Source organism: Halichondria panicea, chromosome 15 (assembly GCF_963675165.1).
Source record: "Halichondria panicea chromosome 15, odHalPani1.1, whole genome shotgun sequence".
Taxonomy (NCBI): Eukaryota; Metazoa; Porifera; class Demospongiae; order Suberitida; family Halichondriidae; genus Halichondria; species Halichondria panicea.
In genome coordinates, this window is record NC_087391.1 from 2,814,910 (window position 1) to 2,836,102 (window position 21,193).

At 40.4% G+C, this 21,193-nt stretch overlaps 2 protein-coding genes across 2 annotated transcripts; one reads left to right on the forward strand and one right to left on the reverse strand.

The window, feature by feature from the left end:
* Positions 1–1,161: 1,161 nt before the first annotated feature.
* Positions 1,162–20,979, reverse strand: LOC135349039 (integrator complex subunit 7-like). The gene is made up of 24 exons (XM_064547487.1): positions 20,705–20,979; positions 18,115–18,244; positions 17,029–17,175; positions 16,797–16,850; positions 16,410–16,540; positions 15,744–15,826; positions 15,561–15,677; positions 15,315–15,437; positions 14,374–14,488; positions 12,344–12,540; positions 11,060–11,156; positions 10,092–10,219; positions 9,847–10,017; positions 9,717–9,764; positions 8,436–8,600; positions 8,154–8,303; positions 7,918–8,021; positions 4,497–4,568; positions 4,303–4,426; positions 4,209–4,250; positions 4,032–4,130; positions 1,716–1,824; positions 1,582–1,658; positions 1,162–1,522 (listed from the first exon to the last, which is right to left on the reverse strand). The coding sequence occupies exons 1-24, from the start codon at positions 20,769–20,771 to the stop codon at positions 1,250–1,252; spliced, it is 2,823 nt and encodes a 940-aa protein (XP_064403557.1). The 5' UTR covers positions 20,772–20,979; the 3' UTR covers positions 1,162–1,249.
* Positions 4,659–7,862, forward strand: LOC135349038 (uncharacterized). The gene has a single exon (XM_064547486.1). The coding sequence runs from the start codon at positions 4,715–4,717 to the stop codon at positions 7,781–7,783; it is 3,069 nt and encodes a 1,022-aa protein (XP_064403556.1). The 5' UTR covers positions 4,659–4,714; the 3' UTR covers positions 7,784–7,862.
* Positions 20,980–21,193: the final 214 nt, after the last annotated feature.

The window sequence follows — 21,193 nt, forward strand, 5'->3', positions numbered from 1 at the left end:
TTTTTGCAATTTACTATATATTTGCCCCAAACATCCAAGTCAGCTGCAAAAGGCAATAGGTATATCACATAATTATTGCTCCGTAAAACTTAGATAACAAAAGAGAACAGCTGCAGCAAGATGGACCACAAAATACCTTTTTGCAAGGCATGCATGTTTAAAAATTATGCATGTGTGAAGATCGAGGCTAAAAGCAGAACTATACGAGAAGAAGTGAGTGGGAAGACCTGACAATTAAGCTCACATACAGCATTAATTAGCAGCAGTACTTTAGTTGCAAACTTGTTTCAGACGAGAATACTAGCTACATGTATACTGTAATAAGGGAGGAGGCGTTCATTAATACTCTCGGTACATGTATACCATTATTTTGATATGTCATATCCTGTGAGAATGAACTCATTCTTGCAGTATCAGCAGTACGTACCGTATAGCAGGTTCGCACCAACGAAAAAATAAAAAAATAAAAAAATAAAAAATAAATTTCATATTATTATAATTTTTGTACAGCTCAGGATAGTGACGTTGATTTCATTGCGGTAGAATAATTTTATTTTCGTATGATAATAATTATTATTATGCTCTTCAATACGAAAGATACGCCTTACGAAAATAAAGTAGGGATAGAAAAATGGAGCAACCGTATAAGAGAGAGCAACCTCATCACTATATAGATTCTTGTTTTCTCCCCTTACGTTTTATCATAGACTGAAGAGTTAACTCTTCAATCTATGGTTTTATTAAGAAAAAGCGGCCTGATGAAGCTACCGTAAGAGCATGACACTGTCTGGGATGCCTCTTAAAAAAACACCCATGGCCATCTAACCTGAGGATGGTGTAATAATTATAATTAATTATACACTATGGGTGAATTCAGAGGAGGTCTGACACGACTACCTCGTTGGGCTAAAATTGAGGTAATTATAGTAACACGCAACAATGACTTCACTGTTGAATTTTACACGTGACCAAGCCTAATCAAGGTACTCGTGTCGTACCTCCTCAGTGGCAAATAATAATCAGAGTCACCATACTATTGCACGATGACTCTTGCAGAAAGAATCGTAATAAATAACCCTTTGACCTGACAGACCTCTGTACTGATGGAACCAGCTTCCATGCTTGTTACAATTATTCTTCGCCCTCGCCATTGAATGATGATTGACATGAATTTGTTGGCAACTTAAAGTTGGATTATAGCCATGCATTTATATATCGATCAACTACAGTATCTAAGCAGTAAATTCAGTCAGTTGTTCCTTTGTGGTTGTTTAGAGTCTCCGCTGCCAGGTCTGGGAAGAAGGTTCTCCTTTGATTTTAGCTTCAAATTTTCTTCTGTGTTTACCACTACTGGCAGGGTCTCTTTGTGCCCAGTGTGCCACACAGTTCCATGATTGTCGAGCAGACTTGCCTCAATATGAACTACATAGTATCCAGGTAGGGGTAAAGCAAGTACAAACTGGGTTTGAAAATAGTCCTTCTCAACCGGCTCTGTAAGCTCTAACGTCTTAGGTTCTAGAGTCTGTAGACAAGATAAAGTAGTTCTGAAACAATTTTAGAAGCTCAATAGGATTCAGTTACCTTTGTATTATGAGACACAAGCTTTTCTACTTCTGGTTTCACTCTCACATGAACAGCACGCAATGACCTATACATTTCTAACAAAAAAACAGACTCTAAATGGTTATGTTGAGTTAGTATAACTATATACTCACTCTGTTTTCCAGCATGCTGGATGACTCCTTCCACCTTGAGTGTCAGATGAGTGTCCAAGATGAGCGAAATATGCTGTCCAGTGGGCGGAATGGGAGGAGATAGGGCCAACTGCAATTACGAAATTAGCGTAGAAACCTTTAGAGACGGGAACATTTTCGCAATTTTTTACGGATAAATTTTGTGCAATCTGCGATTTTTTTGCAGAATAAAATTATCAATGGTTCTCAAAAATTTGGCACACTGGTATAATACATAATTTGTTACTGAAAATTCATTGCATAAGTAGGGGCTACATTGTTACGTACATGAGATCCACGGAGTAATTACTAATCTTGAAAACTCATGCAGCAACAGCTATAGGCATGTCCGTAATCTTTCTACAAGAATCTCGAACAGCTTAAACTCTTATAGACCGTAACAGGCTGGTTACTAAAATTAACGAGACCACTGAAGCGCTAAACCCTCGGTTGTTGACATGAATATCAAAATCAATATAGATCCGAGGAATTTTATACAATAAATGCAGTAGTATGCCAAATGTACAGTATTAGTATGGAAGCTTGGGAGTAGGAGCAACTGGACGGAGGCATGCTGAAACTTTTGAGAACATTCATGTCTATGCTCAGTTAGCTTATAGGATCACAGCAAAGTCAGCAAAGAAGCCTCGAGTCTTAGACATGTAGCCAATGTGCAAGTTCAAGCTTTGATAACGAAGTTTTAATACTATTATTAGAGCACTAAAGTGCTAACCTTGGATGCTGACATGAATAAATAGATCTATAAAAAGCAGAGGAGTGTTCAGTTATACTAAAGAAGCAACAACCTACAATTCTACTTTCAACGGAGACCGGTAAAGGATCACTTCAGCTGCAAATAGATTTTTTATGTAGATCTACCTCGAATAAAGGTTGCGTGTAGAGGTAGCCACGTGAAAGTTCAAGCTTCTTAGCTTTTGCTCCCCTTTATACGACAAAGAAGCTTTAAGATTGAGATCTGCAACAACTATAATAACTTGTTGTGTGGAAGCTATCCATGCTGTAAACGCATTGCTATGGCATCCAGGTGAGTAGACTCACATAATTATGTCACATACAAATGAACAAACAAACCAACGGACTACTATACCCGTGGCCGCCCACGCACACCTCGGGTAATAACTTGTTGTATGGAGGCTATCCATGCTGTAAACGTAGTGCTATGGCAAGCCAGGTGAGCACTCACTAAACTCGAGTGTGAACACGTGCTATTTTAGCTACTGTGCATGCTCAAAGTTTTAATTTGGGGTGAGCGTATTTTCGAATCAAATACCCGCATGCAGTAGCAAAAGAGGAGAAGGGCGTATTTTCGTGAGGGTATGGTATTGACTTAAACCGTGCATGATTATGCCGCCCGATAAATTTGTGGATACTATACACTATACCTGTAAGTACCGTAAGACACCTACTTTACGCTATGTAAGTACTGTTAGACACTAGTTGATAAGATCTACATGGGAAGTACATGGGAAACGTCCATCAGAGGAGGTATACTATGTGACTTAGTATACATACAATTTACTTAGTATATATACCTAGTATCCTGTTGTCGTAATTGTATTGTAGTCAAGCCTCGAGGGCAAGGTTTGCGTATGTGCACTAGTGTCAAATGAGTATACCGTATTTACTTGATTAAACGCCCTCCTTGAATAAACGCCCATCTCGTTTAAACGCCCAGGGTAAAAGCTCTGTCTTTGTCAATAAACACCCATCTTAAATAATCGCCCATATATGGGGCGTGGCACTGTGGGTGGAGCTGAAATAGCACGTGGAACCCAGTTGCAAGCATGGCAGCATAGAATAATATTTCTTATTATGATGCGTCGATGGCAGAGAGACAGATACCGACACAGAGGGAACTCCTATGACTTAAATTTAAGCTGAGAAATAGATTGATGCTGCGACAGCAGCCCAAGAAGAGCACAATAACTGCTGCTGTGCAAGAGTTTTGGAGTAGACATAACAATAAACGCCCTCCTCGTTAAACACCCCCTCTAAAGACTGCGATCTGAAATAAACGCCTGGGCGTTTAATCAAGTAAATACAGTACATCCCTTACAGAATGTTTAAGTGCAAGTTTTTGTTTAAGTGCATATTAGACACTGTTTTGTCGGTGTCCATGCGATTCAGAAGCCCAAGGGCACTGCTTTAGTATCCTGAGCGTATAGACACCTCCAAAACGGTGTCTAACTAGTATATACCTGTATAGGTATCGTGAGTATAAACCACGATTTTAAGCCTCTGATGTTCAAGGTGGTAACATTTTGCTAGATCACTCACCTTGACCGTGGTCTGCTGTAATGAGACGAACATATACTGTGGTAGACAAACAGGCACACTAAGAAGCATTTGACAAAATTCCTTTAGCAAAGATGAGTGCTGTAGATCGAGAAGATAATCAAAATACACGTACTACTCACGTAACGTATTGATCTTCGATAAAAAATTAATAGTCACCTTTTCCCCAATCGGCAGTGATTGAATGGACTCTCCAGCTGACTGCATGCGTACAAGGAATGGACAGTACACTTTATTAATATAATTGGCTCACTTGAGCTCTCTGATAGACACTCCTGCAGATCTGCCCCAAGAGAAACTTGGTATTAAAATTGTCTGACATCTCAACAGGAGCAAGCACAGGGACACAGCCTGAGCTTGGAGTTGATGGTTTGGGGCTAAAATATTAATATTATGACGAAGCATTGCAAAATCTCTTAAACACAATATGGAGTGATGAGATCCCACCTTACTAATGGTCTGCGTGAGCATGTTATTGATGATATAATACTGGCCATTAGTAGACACGACTGCTGCAAGCTAGGGTTGTCAAGGAAACGTATGTACAAATCATGACATGCACACCAACAATTATACGTCCATATTTGGGAAAAGCCATACAACGATCTACACATACTGGTAATAATTACATGTATTATCATCATTAGTGCTCAAGAGACAATAAGATGATACACTACGCTTCAACTCTATTTCTAGTTGCAATAATTTCCATTCAAGCTAGCTGGGCAGTGAGAGTGTACACACACCTTCTACAACCAAAGGAGAACCCCGACTATGACAGATACAGAGTAATTCATCCCTCTCTGGAGGTGTTTGAACCTCTTCCCCAATTTGCAACTCTTCGAAATCTGCCATCGAGCCAGGCTTATTTGATAAATTACACACAAGCAATCGACAAGTATTGCCTCAATCCAAATACTACCCTTGGAGGAATACTCTGGCCAGTAAGCCCGAGTTTCATGTTTTCCGACAACTATAAAGATTTCATTGATTACATTAAAGAGAAGGGTTTGTACATTACAAGCGTGCATGGATTCAGTCCAGTAAGTGCAGGGTATAGACCTCCAAAAAGCGTGCTGGAGTACATGGAAGCAACACTAGGCAGCCACTGGTTTGGAATAGCGAATGGCGAACAAGATGGGCACTATTTTGGAGCCTTCATTAGAGAGGAGATGCCCCTCAACAACCCACCATTGGATCAGTATTTGAATTTCAGAGACTACTTTGACCGAATGGAGCACATACTTGGTCCAAGACTAACAACTCTTCTAAGCAGCACCTACCCTCATTATCAGTTAAAGACTGGGTTGTACACACTAGCAGGAGCAGAAACCTCACAGCATGGACCAAATGCACAACTAAGGTATTCGTTCATCAGAGGAGCAGGCAAGCAGTATGGAGTGATATGGTTTGGAAATGTCTCAATATACAATCGATTCGGACACAAGGTGTATAGTAAGAAGAAAAAAGCAAGTAAAACATCACACCAAACAACGAGGAAAATCAAGTTTTCGTGTGTGAATTATACATCAATGGAAGGATATGATGTTGACTCCTTCGGTGATCCATTTGGTCCAAGTTGTGGTACCTCACTAAATTTGATGAAGAGGCTCATGTATGCTCAGATGATGTATAACAGTGGATATGTAAGCTTTGAGGGAAACTGGTTCTATGAAAGTAATAAAGGAAATGATCTAAGCCCTATCGGATTGATACAGCACAATGCTTACAAGTGGGTTTCACAAAAGAAGGTGTCATTAGGCAAACATTTAGCTACAGTGGCAATCTACTTGGATTATTTTAATGGCTGGGCATCTCCACGACAAAATAAAGGAGTTATCTATCGAACTTGGATGAACTTACCGTACGTAAATGCTGATTATCTGACAGATGGCTTACTGAGATTACTGTATCCACACTATCAAGATTCATCATACTTTCATGATGAAACCGGAGTTAGCTCCCCTACACCATACGGTGACATAGTGGACGTGATTCTAACAGATGCACCTGTTTGGGTGCTGAAGGCGTATGATACTATTTTCGTGTCGAGTCAGCTAGCTGGAGGAGAAGAAATAGCGAGAAATTTATTTGACTATGTTCAAAGTGGTGGCAACTTAGTGATAACAGCAGGTAATCTTGCCACATTGCCTAGAGGATATTTCAATGTTTCAGTGACTGGTGGATTTAGGGTCATACAAGCAGGCGAAAAGGTCTACTTGCACTCACAGAAGCAGCCTATCACTGAGCGATATAATATGACAGTTCGCCATTTGGAATACACCCAAGGGGCTACAATTTTAGCGTGGTTAAAAGATAGTACGCCTTTGGCCATACAAATTAAGGATACAAGCGGAGGAACATTAGTTGTATTAGCAACTTCTTACGCAGTGTCTTCCACACAAACAAACAAGCCAGTCAGTGAAATTGATGAACCTATAACGACACCATTTCCACTACTAGACCATGCATCATTGATCTTACACAGTTCATTGAGCAATGCGAGTATTATAAAGAGTACCACTAAATTGAGCATTGTCACCAACTATGTTGACACCGACAAGCTATTGGTATTAGTTTCTAATCCTCTACTGGAGCAACAGCCTCTTAAATTTGTGGTGCAAAATGGAGAGATTATAAATGTAAAAGAGATAATCTTGGATCAGTCAGAGAAAGGGCAGATTGGATACTTACCAGATGGCTACGAAAATGCAGACATTGGTAAGAGTACCCCAACAACCATTGCCGGCGGTGATACTAGGCTGTTCCAAGTAACAACAACCCTAAAGATGACAGAAATTGACAAACCTAGTGTTAAGCCTAGACCAATAGGAATTGCACTCCATATTCGTCACATTAGGCTATCCCTTAGACGAGAGATTAATTCTCGGCCAACCTTCTTCCAACACTACGATTCTGTTGTAATCGACTATTCGTATTTGATCACCAAAGACGAGGAATTTCTGGTGAAAGAAAGAAACTGGATAGCAACTCAAAGAGTGAAAGTATACGTAGATGCAACACCGTCGCTTGACCTTTTCCCAACTCTTAGACTAACTAGTGATGCACCAGACTTGTACAATGAAAGTATGAGTTCATTTATTTCACTCCTGAAAAAGATGGCTATACTAGGGTCTCACGATCTTATCCTTTCTCTGCACATCTTTCCAGGAGACCAAAGCAAAGAGTCTACATTCGAGCAATTCAACACCACTCTACAGTTTCTACGTGAACTGGCCAAACCGCTAAATATCACATTGCACATTCTAGATACTCCAAAAAACCAGCTTGAGTTACTACCAATGAGCAGATGGCTGGAAACCTACAGCCTTAGTTCTATCAGCTTTGCACTGAGTACATCAGCACTACTTGCATTCACAGACTACAAGTACGACACAATACTTACCACAAGAACAAGCATGCTGTACATAAATGCTCCAGGCTGGGATTTGTTTGGACTGAAGTACACAAACAATGAGGCAATATCTAAAAATCAAACAACTGAATTAGAGATTAAACAACTCTTGAAACACATATGCTCTCTTGTCTGCTGTCCTTACGCTAAATCTCCGAAAACACAAACACTTGACAAGCTGGCTAAACAACAGAATCACATGTACAGAGGTACACAATGTAACAATGTTTTGCCGTTTGTGATGGACAGTGTCTATCTGAATCAAGATGAAGAATACAGTGACATACGAGCTGTAGAACAGCTTTTAGCACCACAGTAGCTCACATTATAATTATACGCACACACATAATTTTTGATTAACATTACCCATGTACATTTGTACGTACACGTAGTTTTGATACGTACATGTATATTAATAATATAATTACCATTACCCCATGTAGTTTTGGATACAGTGTAACATATTCGAGGGTGGAGGGATCGGCATCAAACAGAGTAGTGTAGAGTTTATCATACATCTGACTCAACAACTGGAACTGAGATACGCATTCTTGAAACTGTAGATAATAATAATACTGTGAGATAGGAATACCTCCATGTATCTAAATTAATATGCGCTGCAGTGTTGGTAACTATAACCAGATACTACAAGAACCAAACACATGCAGGTAACAATCAAAACATGTTACCTTCTTCTCAGTACTTCTACTAAGGTCACTGCTCGGAGGGGGCATGGTAGATAGGCTGACACAGGTGGCCAGCAATTGACTGTGGGTGCTCAGCCATGAGGCGTGCACAGAGAGGAACTGGACGCCAAACAAAGACGGAGGATCTGAAGCCTATATAGTTGGGTTGGGAATCAACACGAGCATAACAACGCAATAATTAAGTTAGGGAAATGAATTACTAATGCGCAGAAACAATACATGATGCGTCTACATTGATATAGTTTCACAACTTTGAGTATCTACCTTGAGGAACATGATGGCATTGTGCACCATAGAAGAAGACTGACAGAGAGAGGATATGAGGTCAGAGTAGGTTGCAGACTTTCTGGCTGCTGACAACACCAGAGACTGAGCCTCACAGAACTGACAAAGAGCGTTCAACCAATTGCGGTACTTCACTGCTGTCACCTAACAGTGTCAGTCAATCACAATAATAATTGATCATGCACGCGGCTACTCTATTTACAAGTGGGTTACCCCCACACATCGTCATGGCTAGGGAATTACCATGTTCCTTTACTTGGAATTATAAATTATGTTTAGTCACCCCAGGCAACTAAAAACTAAAGCAAAAATATTGGTACACATTATTAAGGGAAGAAACAAAGACACAAAAATAGGTGCACTAGGGTGATAATACTCTTGCATAACCTAATAATGTGCAAGGAGAAATGGGAGAAATGCATGGGCACAATTTTTTTTAATCACAACATTTTAGTTTAGTTTTCCGGAGGCTGTAACCACTTGACTTTAGCTAATTATAGTCACTAATTGGATTTCTCCAAACTTCTCTTGCAGACTACTCAAGCCTATTTTTTAGTTCAAAACGTTATTTTGCAGGGGAGGGGGGGGTCAATTTCACCAATTTTGCAGAGAACAATCAAAAGTCAGTGCTCTTGTACTATCCTTGATATCATGAGCAGCTTGTTATCGAGGTCAATGTACAGCTAGCTAGCTTTGCGACTGGTATCTCGATATTTTTTAGTTTAAAACGTTATTTTGCAGGGGGGGAGGGGGGTCAATTTCACCAATTTTGCAGAGAACAATCAAAAGTCAGTGCTCTTGTACTATCCTCGATATCATGAGCAGCTTGTTATCGAGGTCAATGTACAGCTAGCTAGCTTTGCGACTGGTATCTCGATAATTTTTAGTTTAAAACGTTATTTTGCAGGGGGGGGTCAATTTCACCAATTTTGCAGAGAACAATCAAAAGTCAGTGCTCTTGTACTATCCTCGATATCATGAGCAGCTTGTTATCGAGGTCAATGCACAGCTAGCTAGCTTTGCGACTGGTATCTCGATCTGCTTTTGAGCAAAATCGCCAAAAATAAAACTTGACCCCCCTGCCCTGCAAAATAACTTTTTAAACTAACCTACCGGTCTAAAAGTATAGGCTGCAAGAGAAGTTTGGAAATATCCAAATAGTGACCTTAATTAGCCAAGTTCAAGTGGTTCCAGCCTCCTCTGAGCTTCCGAATGACTTATAATATAGGCGTACCAAAGATTGTGTGATATTATTCTTACCAATTTTGAGAGCCTTGAGTAAATAGGCATGGATATTTCGTGGATACCCTGCAGTGATAAATTAGGAAGTTCAATTATAATCAAATTCAGACAAATGTTTACCATGAGCAGTGGTATTAGTTAGACGCACCATTATAGAGGCCTTCCTGGCAACCTTATAAGCTAGCCATAGTCGAGAAGGATGCTCCAAACCCCACAGGAGAGAGAGTAGTTTGGGGAGGACCAAGGACATATGCTCTTCCCTAGCTTCCTGGCTAAACTCACTGGCAAACAGTTGCACGAAGACTGCTGTCACTGGTACCTGCAATAGCCATGAACAGATAACTCTACTCTTTGTTGGTTGGGAAAAGAGATCACTACATGTGCGTGACATACCAGCATCTGCTGTGTATTAGCTGTGTTGTCCAGGTACTCCATCAGCTTTGGTATGATGTGCATCCACGCACCTGATGTAATAGTTGCTGTGGATACCAATGCCTGACAGACCACTGAGGCATGAACACCTGTAATGATAAAAAAACAAGTGTCACAGACTCGGAATGGAATGTACCTGTGTGTTATACTACGGACTCTGCAAGGAAAAATAATGAAACCTGAAACCACAGAAAGAGACATATATATCATTCCTTTCCAAGCTAGAAAGCAGCAACGTCATCAGCTGAAGTGCATTTCAGAGTGTAATATGGAGGACCAAGAGTGTTTTACATTGATAGCTGCTTAATTACTGTATTCTTGTTATCTATTTAGAGAACGTCAATAGTAATACCAAAGTTTGTTTTACAATGTTGTAAGAACCTAGCTATAGCAGCTACAATCCCAAACATCTACGATGCCAAAGTTACAAGCGCCTAAAGTCATAGTTTTCGGAGTGGATAAGGCCACAGTCAGTATGTTTAAAGGTAAAACTTGTACATGAAGTACCCGAGAAAAGAAGTCTGCTCAGTGCAAGTGTTTACTTTTAATACTGACTGCAGGGTCGTTTGGGATCGTTGCTCCTAAAAATGATACAATGAAAGCATTGACGGTGCTGATGCCTCGGTAGATGTGTCACAACTCACAACATAGCTGTCCCTAATTCACAGATATCATAATGTTCTTACAGTAATTTTGCTGCATGCAGGCTATATTATCTGTAATCACAAAGAGTGGGAAATGATTGTTGCTAAAAAGGGTGCCAAAAGTACAGTCTAAAATTAATGGCTGCATCAGTACTTGCAGCTCTCTTTTCACTCCTCTTTTCACTCTTGCAGCTACATGTACCAATAGCTAACGTTCTAGTGCAGAGCTAACTACTAAGTAGAGTTGCAACACTCTATGAACAATTTTTGCTATACGGTACATACCTAGTAGTAATGGTAGCAGGGAGAGCAGACAATCCAGTACAACTTGGCTGACGTCATGGTGAGCACCTGTGAGTCTAACCAAACTACTCAGCGCAACCTGCACATGCAAACGTCAAAAAGTGAGGGTGACAATTACAAAATAATTTGACAATTAAGGAAATTGTGAATGTAAGAGATGGACTTGCTTTTATAAGTGCATACGAACTTAATTGTTTCTGTCTGAGATCAAAACAATAACCTTGTGTATCTGAAGCACTCATGATAATCCCTACACCACATACTAGACAACAAAAGGCACATTGTATACGGGTTTCAAAACAGAAAAGCAATCAGGCTGGTACACAGTGTAATTTGCAAATAATTATACTAGTGCTATTCATCTGTATCTGACTACCATTCAAACAAAAGCTCATCATTTGACACTTCATGCTAACGAATTTGCTGTCCTCAATACCCTAAACACATTTTGAGCCCGTAGTACCCAGAGGAGGGAGGACACGATTAACCTTAGCTCTAATTAGCTAATTATCGCGACCTTTTAATTACATTCTTTGAACGATTCATCTTTTCTTTCTTTATAACCTCTACATATTGGGACACACAGAACAGTACTGTAGTATGAGTGACAGGCAATTCTTGCAGGCACAGAGCAAACCATACAAATAAAGGGGTGCTAGAAGCTGAGACTGTTAGTGTCATTGATGTTCTTCATGTTGGAGACACTCTGAACTAAACAATTCCATGTTGCAGCTTTATCACAGAGACAGGAGTGCCTGGGGTGCTTCTCACAGGGATCTTGGAGACAGGAGTGCCTGGGGTGCTCCTCATAGGGATCCTGTCTCCAGGATCAAGAGTGCTTCTCACAGAGAAGATCAGAGTGCCTGGGATGCTTCTCACAGGGATCTTAGAGATAGGAGTACTTGAGGTGCTTCTTATAGGGGTCCTATTACTTTCAGGTCCTGACAACTTGGCCATAGGGGTACCTCCAGTAGGAGAAAAGGCTTACGTTGCTCTAGCTCTTGTGTCCAATATGTAGAGGTTATAAAGAAAGAAAAGATGAATCGTTCAAAGAATGTAATTAAAAGGTCGCGATAATTAGCTAATTAGAGCTAAGGTTAATCGTGTCCTCCCTCCTCTGCGTAGTACCTATACCCTTAATATCACACGCAAACTTTTCTGATTGAGAGATGACATATAATTATGATCAAACAAACAGAGTAAGTATTATTATTATAACACAAACATTTTAAATACACTGATTGGTAGACAAGCTGTAAAACCAACCTTAAAGAGACAGTGTTCTTTCAACTCTCTGAAATCAGTGAGCAAGCATACTTCCATTGTCATCTTTACAACCTCCACCACCTCTGCGCACTCACATACTCCTTTCTTGTGCATTGCCACAATGATATTGGTGACTACTCCAATAGAATAAATAGCTAGGGATGCGGACTGAGAGTAGGTGAATGGTAGCAGTTTATCTGTAAAAGGAAACAACACAAAAAATTTAATACCGTGAAGTAGAGAATGGCCAGTCAATACTAATGAAGGAATGAAATTTATTAGAAGAAAAGAGAAGTAGAGTGTGAGAGGTCAGTCATCATGCCTCGTGTAAGCGATCGCAAATTTGAGAAAACGCTTTTAATCCAGGTTGTAGCCGTTTGGAAACTGGGTGCAGAATGTCTTGGAGATGGCGGCTATACTTGGAGAAAATGCTCTTCGAGATCACTGTCACTCAAACAAAATGCGGTTTAATGCAATTTTCAAATGACTGCACGTGAATCTTTCGACTATCATACACAACAACTCAAGAAACTAGCTGTGCAGTCAGATTCTAGATATGATCTTTCCCTGCAGAGATAAATTATATACACATTTAAGTATAAACATAAGTAATTAAAAAGCTCTTCCAATTTATCCACACTACACAATTCGAACAGTACATGCATGTGGCTCCACAGTGCAGGTTTACAGAAACTCATTGGAATGCAATCGTACACATGTCTGCGGACTCCACTCACAAAATTATGAGTATAGTCACTGGCAAAAACAGTTTTTGTGTTTAACTGCAGACGGGGGAGTACATGCAGAATTATTAACCCAAAACAATCTACTCTAGGAGGTAAACATAGTAATCATTAGCAGTAGGGTTGAGTCGAAAACAGTAAAAATCCCCTTTCTGGATCTCACCCAAGACACAAGATAGAGTTAGTTTATACGTTTGTGATTCATTTGTGGCATTTGTGTGAAATATGAACTGAATCGAATATGTATGAAGAATTCATATTTAGGAACAAAAAACTACAAAAAAACAACATTTCGTCATCTTCTTCTCAGGTTCTTCAGTGAGATAATCTAGAGAACTGTAGGTCCACAGGAAAAAGTAATGACAGCTAGGATACTGTTAATGTTAATGTATGCCGTCTTGGGTACGCTGCCAACTAATCGCTTTCCAAAACTAGATTTGCTAGGTAGAAGCCAGTATAGTAGAGCAAGAAAAATGTATGTGTGATGCTATGTATGTGAGTGATGCTATGTATGCGAGTGCCTATCGTATCGCATAAATTTGTATCGCACTATTGGCCTTTATTCGAGGCCTGTACAATCCCCATTGAAATCGTGGCGTGAAATAAAAATCCGCATAACATTTTTGTAGCCTTTTTTTTTTATTATTGGCTAAAACGCAATATTTTATGCTTGAATAATTATTATAATTATTTCTAGCACTACAGTATACGGCACAAAATGCTTTTGATATTACAGTTGCGCAACACGAGGGGAAAACATTGTTTCATTTATGACCACTGCAAAACATTCAGAGCCCCCCTAAAACATCACTATTATGCTCCCTAGTGGTGCATGAGCATCATTTGGAAATGAAAAAGACATTTTGATTTAGCTAGATCGAGATACTTTGCCACGCTATGAGAACCTAGAATGCTTCTACAAATGTAGTAGAGTCTATTGCAGACAGCAGTGTTAGAAACACGTACAGCGCCTTAACAGATTTAACCGCGGCCGAACGCGGTAGCTAGCTTCCGTTTCCAATCCCAGACAACTCCCTAAGAGCACAAAAAAATTAATTACATGGTATAGACAATTAAACTCGTATGCTATAATTATGTGTTTTATATAGCGACGACCCTTTACCAAATTATGCCTCGAGGCTATACGCAACTGTGTAAAAAATATAACACAGAAGGGACTGTTGGACTATATAATTACACTCTTGTTACAGTGTACATTGACAACGTGATATAAAGTGTCATACAAAGGGAAGGAGTTTTAAGTCAGTGAATAAACTGCACACCAACCTTTAAGAAAAGTCATGTTGTGAACTGCAGCTGAGAGGGAAAGAATGTAGAGAGCATGTAGCCCTGATGACTTCTCCTTGTCTCTACCGGCCCTGTCCACAACAAGGTATAACCCCTGTGTTGTCAAAAGGTATGAATTTCAACTACGGTGATTGAAGATCTTAGCCGTCCATGCATGTAAAGGTAGCCCCGAAAAAATAGCATTATTTCGAGGCCACAGCAGAGAATAATACCGGTAATTTCCGAGGGTCAAAGTTTTCATAGTCATGCATACTCATAAGTGTTCATGTGACTATTTTCGTGGTTGTGACAGAAATACAATGAGTGAAAGTACTGAAAGGCCTATATATGTGTGGATGCACAGTACGTAACTATATATTGACTCTAATAATCAAGTTATAGAGTTAGAACACTAAGCTACATCTAGCTATATAGCGTGCCTGTTAGAGCTGTTTTTATCAACCGAGACAACAAATCAAGCAAAATTCACGCTGCACTGACCCAAGAAATGCACAATAGATCTGACATAATATTATATAACTTATAGTATCTATCTTGGGGAGCTACAATATACACTATTTAATAGTCACTGTAAACAAAGAGAAGGTTTTATTGTTTTGTAGAGTTTAATTAATACCTGCCCAACAGTGGTGCTAGCTACGTCAGTTGATCTATGAGCCCAGAATAATAGTAGTTGGGCCTGGGGTGGCCCTCCAGGCTCCTGGCTCAATCCTACTAGCTATAACAGAGCTGCGAGCCCCCCTCCCCCACTCCAATTCTAATCATCGTGGGTAAAAATATTCGTGCTCTGTACTTCAACTAAATACCCCCCGAAAATTACCGGCTATACGGTATACATATCTGGTAGTCACCGATCCTATGAACTAGAATTAACTATGTGTCGAATTCCACACATGACGTATTCGTACGTATACATGTACCTGTATCATGTTCTTAGACCAGATATGAGGGACCTGTGACACTAACTTGTTGAGCTGGGAGAGTGCTTTCTGTCGAATCACTTTCCTACTGTCGCCTTGAGCATAGTATAGCAGCAGTTTCACCTACATGGAGTACACGCAGACATGATTGTAACGATTCACCGATTTGTACATGATAAGCTGGAAGTAGCCATATACATGTAGTAAGCACGGTTAGCCCCATTAACTAAGAACCAGTGCTAGTACCTGGTCTGTACTGTGCACTAGTGTGTGTAACGTGAGGGTGGTAAGTGTCTGGAGGAGGGCAGAGACCAGTGAAAGAGACGGGTGGGAGAGCAACAGTCTGACACAAAGGTCGCGAACCTGGAACATTTTAAGCGCACGTAACATTGTTTGTACGCAAAGATAACCTCATCAGTGTTACCTCACCTGCGTAACTGTCTCTGTGTCATGATGCATCAGATCTAGTATTGGGATTAAATCGAGTTTCTTCTCGACAGGAGTTGTTAAACCTACGGAAGGTCATTGTCAATGCTAGACACTACGTAATGGATATAGAATGAGACTGAGTGTTTTACAGGCACAAGTACAAGGGCTATAATTATATGTTTTATATATCACAGCGAGCCATTACCGAATCATGCCTCGAGGGTACGTGACCGTGTAATAATAATAGCACGGAGTGTATTATATGACTTTTATTACATCATTGTAACCTTGACAACGTGCAATACACAGTTGAGCCTCGATTATCCAAACCCTGATCATTCGGCCAATTTAATGATATTCATAGCACATGCGCGTAAGTGTTAAATAGAAGCAGCAACGCTTCAGATTAGCCAACATATAACATTATGGCTGCTACCTTGTTCTGTCTTATGTCCAGACTAGTACATTTGTAAGAGATCTGGACATCCGTTTGCTGATTTTGCATGCAGAGGCTACTTGAATTAATGATGCGCGTGGCTCATTGAGAGTCATTCTGGTATCCGAATATTTCATTCGTCCAGATGAGGTGGGGACACCAGGTGTTCGGATAATCGAGACTCAACTGTACTGCTAGTTGTATCTTCCACTAAGAATTCGTCCACGTACCTTGTATCATAGTGGCAATCTTGTCGTAGACTCCAGCAGCGAATATCGCAGAGTGCTCACAGAGACAATGAGTGGCATATATGGCAGCACTGGCCTCTACCTGATCAGTGGACTCCAGTCCATGATGGATACTATACAGAGTGAAGCGTCGCATGTAACAGCACTTTCGCAACATTTTACCGTACTACAATGTTTTGTGAGTGAAAAACCTTCGCGAATGAGCCATATCTGCACACTTTCACAATCTGGTACAGGTTGTTGCACTATATAGCTTAATTAGCTTTGCACTTGCAGAGCTAGTATATATAGCTCGCAGAACATTTTTTAATACGATAATAATTAAAATACAGATTGTACAGACACAAAATATTAATGATATTTATGTACCTATGGTGGACATTTTTTTTGTCAGCGACAATGCTCGCAATACTTCCAAACACTCTGCAAAAGAATACATTACTCAGTAACATAATAAAAAAGTACACAAAAAGTTATAAAATCAAACAATCAATGCAAGAGTCATGATGTGATCTGCATAATTATAGCTATTTGGTATCATGGCTTTTGCATGTCTTCGTTCCAGTTGTGTGGATGCATGGTCAATCACATCACAGCTCACCTCATTGTAACAGCCCTGGCAATAGGGTCATTGCTATGAATGACGGAGTAGATGCGTCGGAGGAACTCATCCACACTTGTGATTTTGTTCAGGTGCTTCTCTGTTACTTGCAGTACTTTCAGGATGTTAAGGCGAAGAAAATTTATACTGCGTCAACGAAAGGGTATGTCATGAAATATTTGGTCCAGGTTGGGGAGGGCAAAACATTTCAGATAACGCCTGTAATATACTTTGGCCCTCCAGTTCATTACCAGTATATACATGCAGATGGTGGACTTATCAAAGTTTATTTTTCTGTTTTAGATAGCTACACGTGTCAAGATGAATCCCCAACTATTATAGATACATTGTAGAGATCCTGAACGTGCACTCGGTGTATGTGTAAAGCATTTACAGTCAATTGAATCAGCCGCACCTTGACAGTAGAGAGTCTATAAGCACTTATAGTCTGGCAAGGACAGAATTCCAACCCGACCAATCAGAAACAATCAGAGAGCTATAAGAAGCATGCGTTCTACGCATCTGGGAGGCATTTGGGAGGCATTTGGGACGCATTTACAGCTAGCACTAGTCATTCTAACTACCGCAGAAACTATATTATTAATTAGCGTATGCGCTAATCAAACGCAGAGCTCTATGTCGAGGATGCATTTATAATGCAGGCACAAGCCCTACCCAGTAACCAGCGAGACGAGGTGACTGCACTATAGGCCTGTGCGTGTTCCTTTAGCAACGATTCATACATGTAGCTGTTGGTTCCCTCAAAAACGCTTCTTGCATAATACATGTAATTGCATAATTCTTCTGGTTACCGTAGTGCTAGAAATATAATATGCGAGCATAAAATATTATGGTTTTGGCCAATTATAAGGCTACGAAAACGTTATCTCGATTAAACGCCACAATCTCAATGGGGATTGTACGGGCCTCAAATTAATGTGCAATACAAATTTATGATGGGCACTCGCATAAATAGCATTAGTTTGTATCATGCATACATTTCTAGAACTACGGCATGACACTGATGTAATGACCTTCAGACGAAAGTGCTCAGACGTTCTATTGTCAAGGTAAAGTAGTGTTTACCTGGTTCTGTACACTTCGGCCAGTTTCAGATAAGCAGCATTGATGAGGATAGGAAATGGAAACCGATCAATGAGGGACGGAAACTTGACTATGGCCTCGCACTGGTCACCCACACGACTGGAACGAAGACCTGAAAAGGCCAAAATAGCAGACTAGTCATATATAGAATCAGATCATACATAGATCTGTCGCTGGAAAAATGGTCCTGAAAATGGTTCAGGGACCGAAAATCACCCCCTGAAAATAAACCGTCCACTTTAATTGAGAATCTTTGTGGTTGCACTGGTTATTATGCCTCAGTGCGCATGCGCAAGCGAGGTATACGGTAGTGTGTTTGTGTGTGTGTGTGTGTGTGTGTGTGTGTGTGTGTAGACTATTTCAGCTGCTCAAGGATCAATGAAGTGCAAAGTAAGATTTTCTATAGGCTTCTAGTCATGTTTTTTTGGCAATATTAATTTTGTGGATTTGCAAATTAAAGCTTCGTTCTCGAGTTATGCCAAGTTTTGCTTACTTGGAATGCCATTGCAGCCTTTTCAGAAGAGTCCGTAGCAAAACTTGTTCACCGAGTGTTGCTACTCTACTTAGTAGTTAGCTCTGCACTAGAACGCTAGCTATTGGTAGCTGCAAGAGTGAGAAGAGAGCTGCAAGGCTCTGCTGACTTGCAGCCATTAATTTTAGACTTGAACTTTTGGCATCGATCGTTTTTAACAACAATCATGGTCGATCATTACCCACTATTTGAGTTTCCTAGTGATTGCAATGCAGCAAAATATTTTATGTTATGTAGCTTTGGCACCTCCACCGAGGCATCAGCACCCGTGGTGCTTTCATTACTAATAATGAAGTTCTTTATCTAGAGTTATGTTGGTAACCTAGGGTCCTCCCTCTCCACACCATAATTACATGCACAGGCAGCTACACTTGATCTGAATGAAGTAAATGCAGGGCCGTAGCCTATGGGAGTGATCAGTGCCAATACATGTACCTCCAACTCTTTTTAAATTAGTACTAAAATCATTTGCATGGTGAAGTACTTTTACGTACAAATGATAATTACGCTCTCATTTGAATGGTGAACTTCTACATACAAATAAAAAGCTCTATAATTATACAAATGAGTTACAAGTTTTTGGCACTGATCACCTCCCATAGTAGCCATGTACCAGCCTAGTTTTGACCTGACCACTTTTTTGACGAAATGGTCATCACTATAGTGTAAACACAAAATGGACAAAGGGGTGGGGCGGGGCAGCCCACATAAACTCCTTTTCAGCATGCGCAATTCTGAGAATCTATTGCTATGGCTGCCGCTGTGAACGTCAAGAGAGCAAGTCTTCCTGACCAGGCTCACCATCCAGCAGAGAAATCCGACAACCATTGGTACAGGGCGTGGCAGAGGAATTTTCAGCGCGTATTGCGCGCACGCATTTCTATTGTTCACCTGACCAATACAAAATTGATGGCTAGGGCCCTGGAATGTGCAATGGAGCATGTCAATACTTCTTCATTTAAAAAGCGTAATTCCTTGTCCTAAACTCATTAACCAGGCCTTCATACAGAAAAAATTGACAGGATGGGGCAAAAGTCATAAAAATTGGGGAGGGGGGGGCAAGCCGGATATCCGTGTGCTCAGGCATCTGGGGAGTCTAGGAAATTGTTGCTTTAGACTGTCTGATATCGCATCTGGTGCATTCTTAGGAACTGAGGTGTCAGTGTTAGAGTTAGGGTTTTTATGAAGGACAAATTGCAAAACAAAATGCCAGCAGCGACTATTTAATGAAGTTTCAAGGTGTTATACTACTACATTATGAGTCAGTTCTTAGATAGATAAAATAGCTGTCTATTCCTGTCGCTACTGCATCGGTAGAGGAAAGCTTTTTTTAGACGAAGCTCATCAAAGCCCGGCATCCTGAGCAACACTAACTTAATGAACATCGTCCTGAAATCGCTGCATTTACTTACAGAGAGTGAATTAGAGGAAATTGTGGATATTATGAAACAGAAAGAATAAAAGTTTATCCTGTGATTCACATTGTAATGAATAATAAGACAAGATCTTTGTTTACTTTGTGTGCCACAGGCCGTAACACCGACCTAATCCCAGGGGGGGGGCGCTTGCCCCCCTGTATATGAAGCCTTGCAAATTGCATGAGCTAGCATTGTATAGGATCACTTTTTAAAGGGCGAACCAATATAAAATTTAAGCCCCCTCAGCCTAGCTGGGTGTAGCCCGGCACCCATTCCCAACGGGTGGCCGGGGGACACACTTATGTAGGATTTGTACTGCTGTGTTATGCAATACTGCTCCGTAAGCATCATGAATAAAATTATAAACCGCAGAATGCTGCTCTGTTGCTTATGAATAAAATTATAAACCGCACGTCCGGTGTTGGGCTGCACTCCTCAGTGCAGCAGTACAAATCCTATATAAGCATGTCCCCCGGCCACCTACCCTCAGCCCTGGACAGAAATTTTTGGCAGACCCACAATTTTTATGACGGATCTACTATAGGGATCTACTATATAATTATAGTAGATTCTACAGTACTACAGCTCTCACACTGATTAATTCGACATTAATATGTTATACCTTTCTCCACTTCCATGAGTGCTACATTTGCCTCCTGTCTTGTATCGTTTGTCAGACCTTCAGACATTCTGATCTTTCAGGTATCTAACTTTTTGGTGCCTCAGATATAATATATGTACGTAGTCTACATATGCTTGCACCATAAGTACGTTACTACGTATCTCTGGGTACGTATATTGTACCAGATTGTACTATGCTTGCACAGTCGAGTCCATGTGTGAGGTGTTTTATATAGAATCATAGAAGTGAAGAGACAAGATCCACCAGCCCCGAATGTTTCTATTGGAACGTTGGGCCAAAAACCTGTTTTTAATCAGGGCTGGTGCGAGACTAAATTTAAAGAGCAAAAAACCTGACTGCTTTGTGCACTTCTTTATTACATGGATTTTTAATGTAGGAAGGTGAAATGTGAAATGCTGATTGCACATGACAGTTTGTAGAGGTACGTCTAGACTCGGACTCTACTGGAGATCTCATGTGTGCATGCGA

Excerpts from the sequence above, each read along its gene's own strand:
- LOC135349038 (XM_064547486.1), top strand. The coding sequence starts at position 4,715 with ATGATACACTACGCTTCAACTCTATTTCTAGTTGCAATAATTTCCATT.
- LOC135349039 (XM_064547487.1), bottom strand. The coding sequence starts at position 20,771 with ATGTCTGAAGGTCTGACAAACGATACAAGACAGGAGGCAAATGTAGCA. Across the intron at positions 10,018-10,091 it reads CTAATACACAGCAGATGCTG|GTACCAGTGACAGCAGTCTT; the intron begins GTATGTCACGCA and ends TGGCTATTGCAG. Across the intron at positions 1,825-4,031 it reads TACAGCAGACCACGGTCAAG|TTGGCCCTATCTCCTCCCAT; the intron begins GTGAGTGATCTA and ends TCGTAATTGCAG.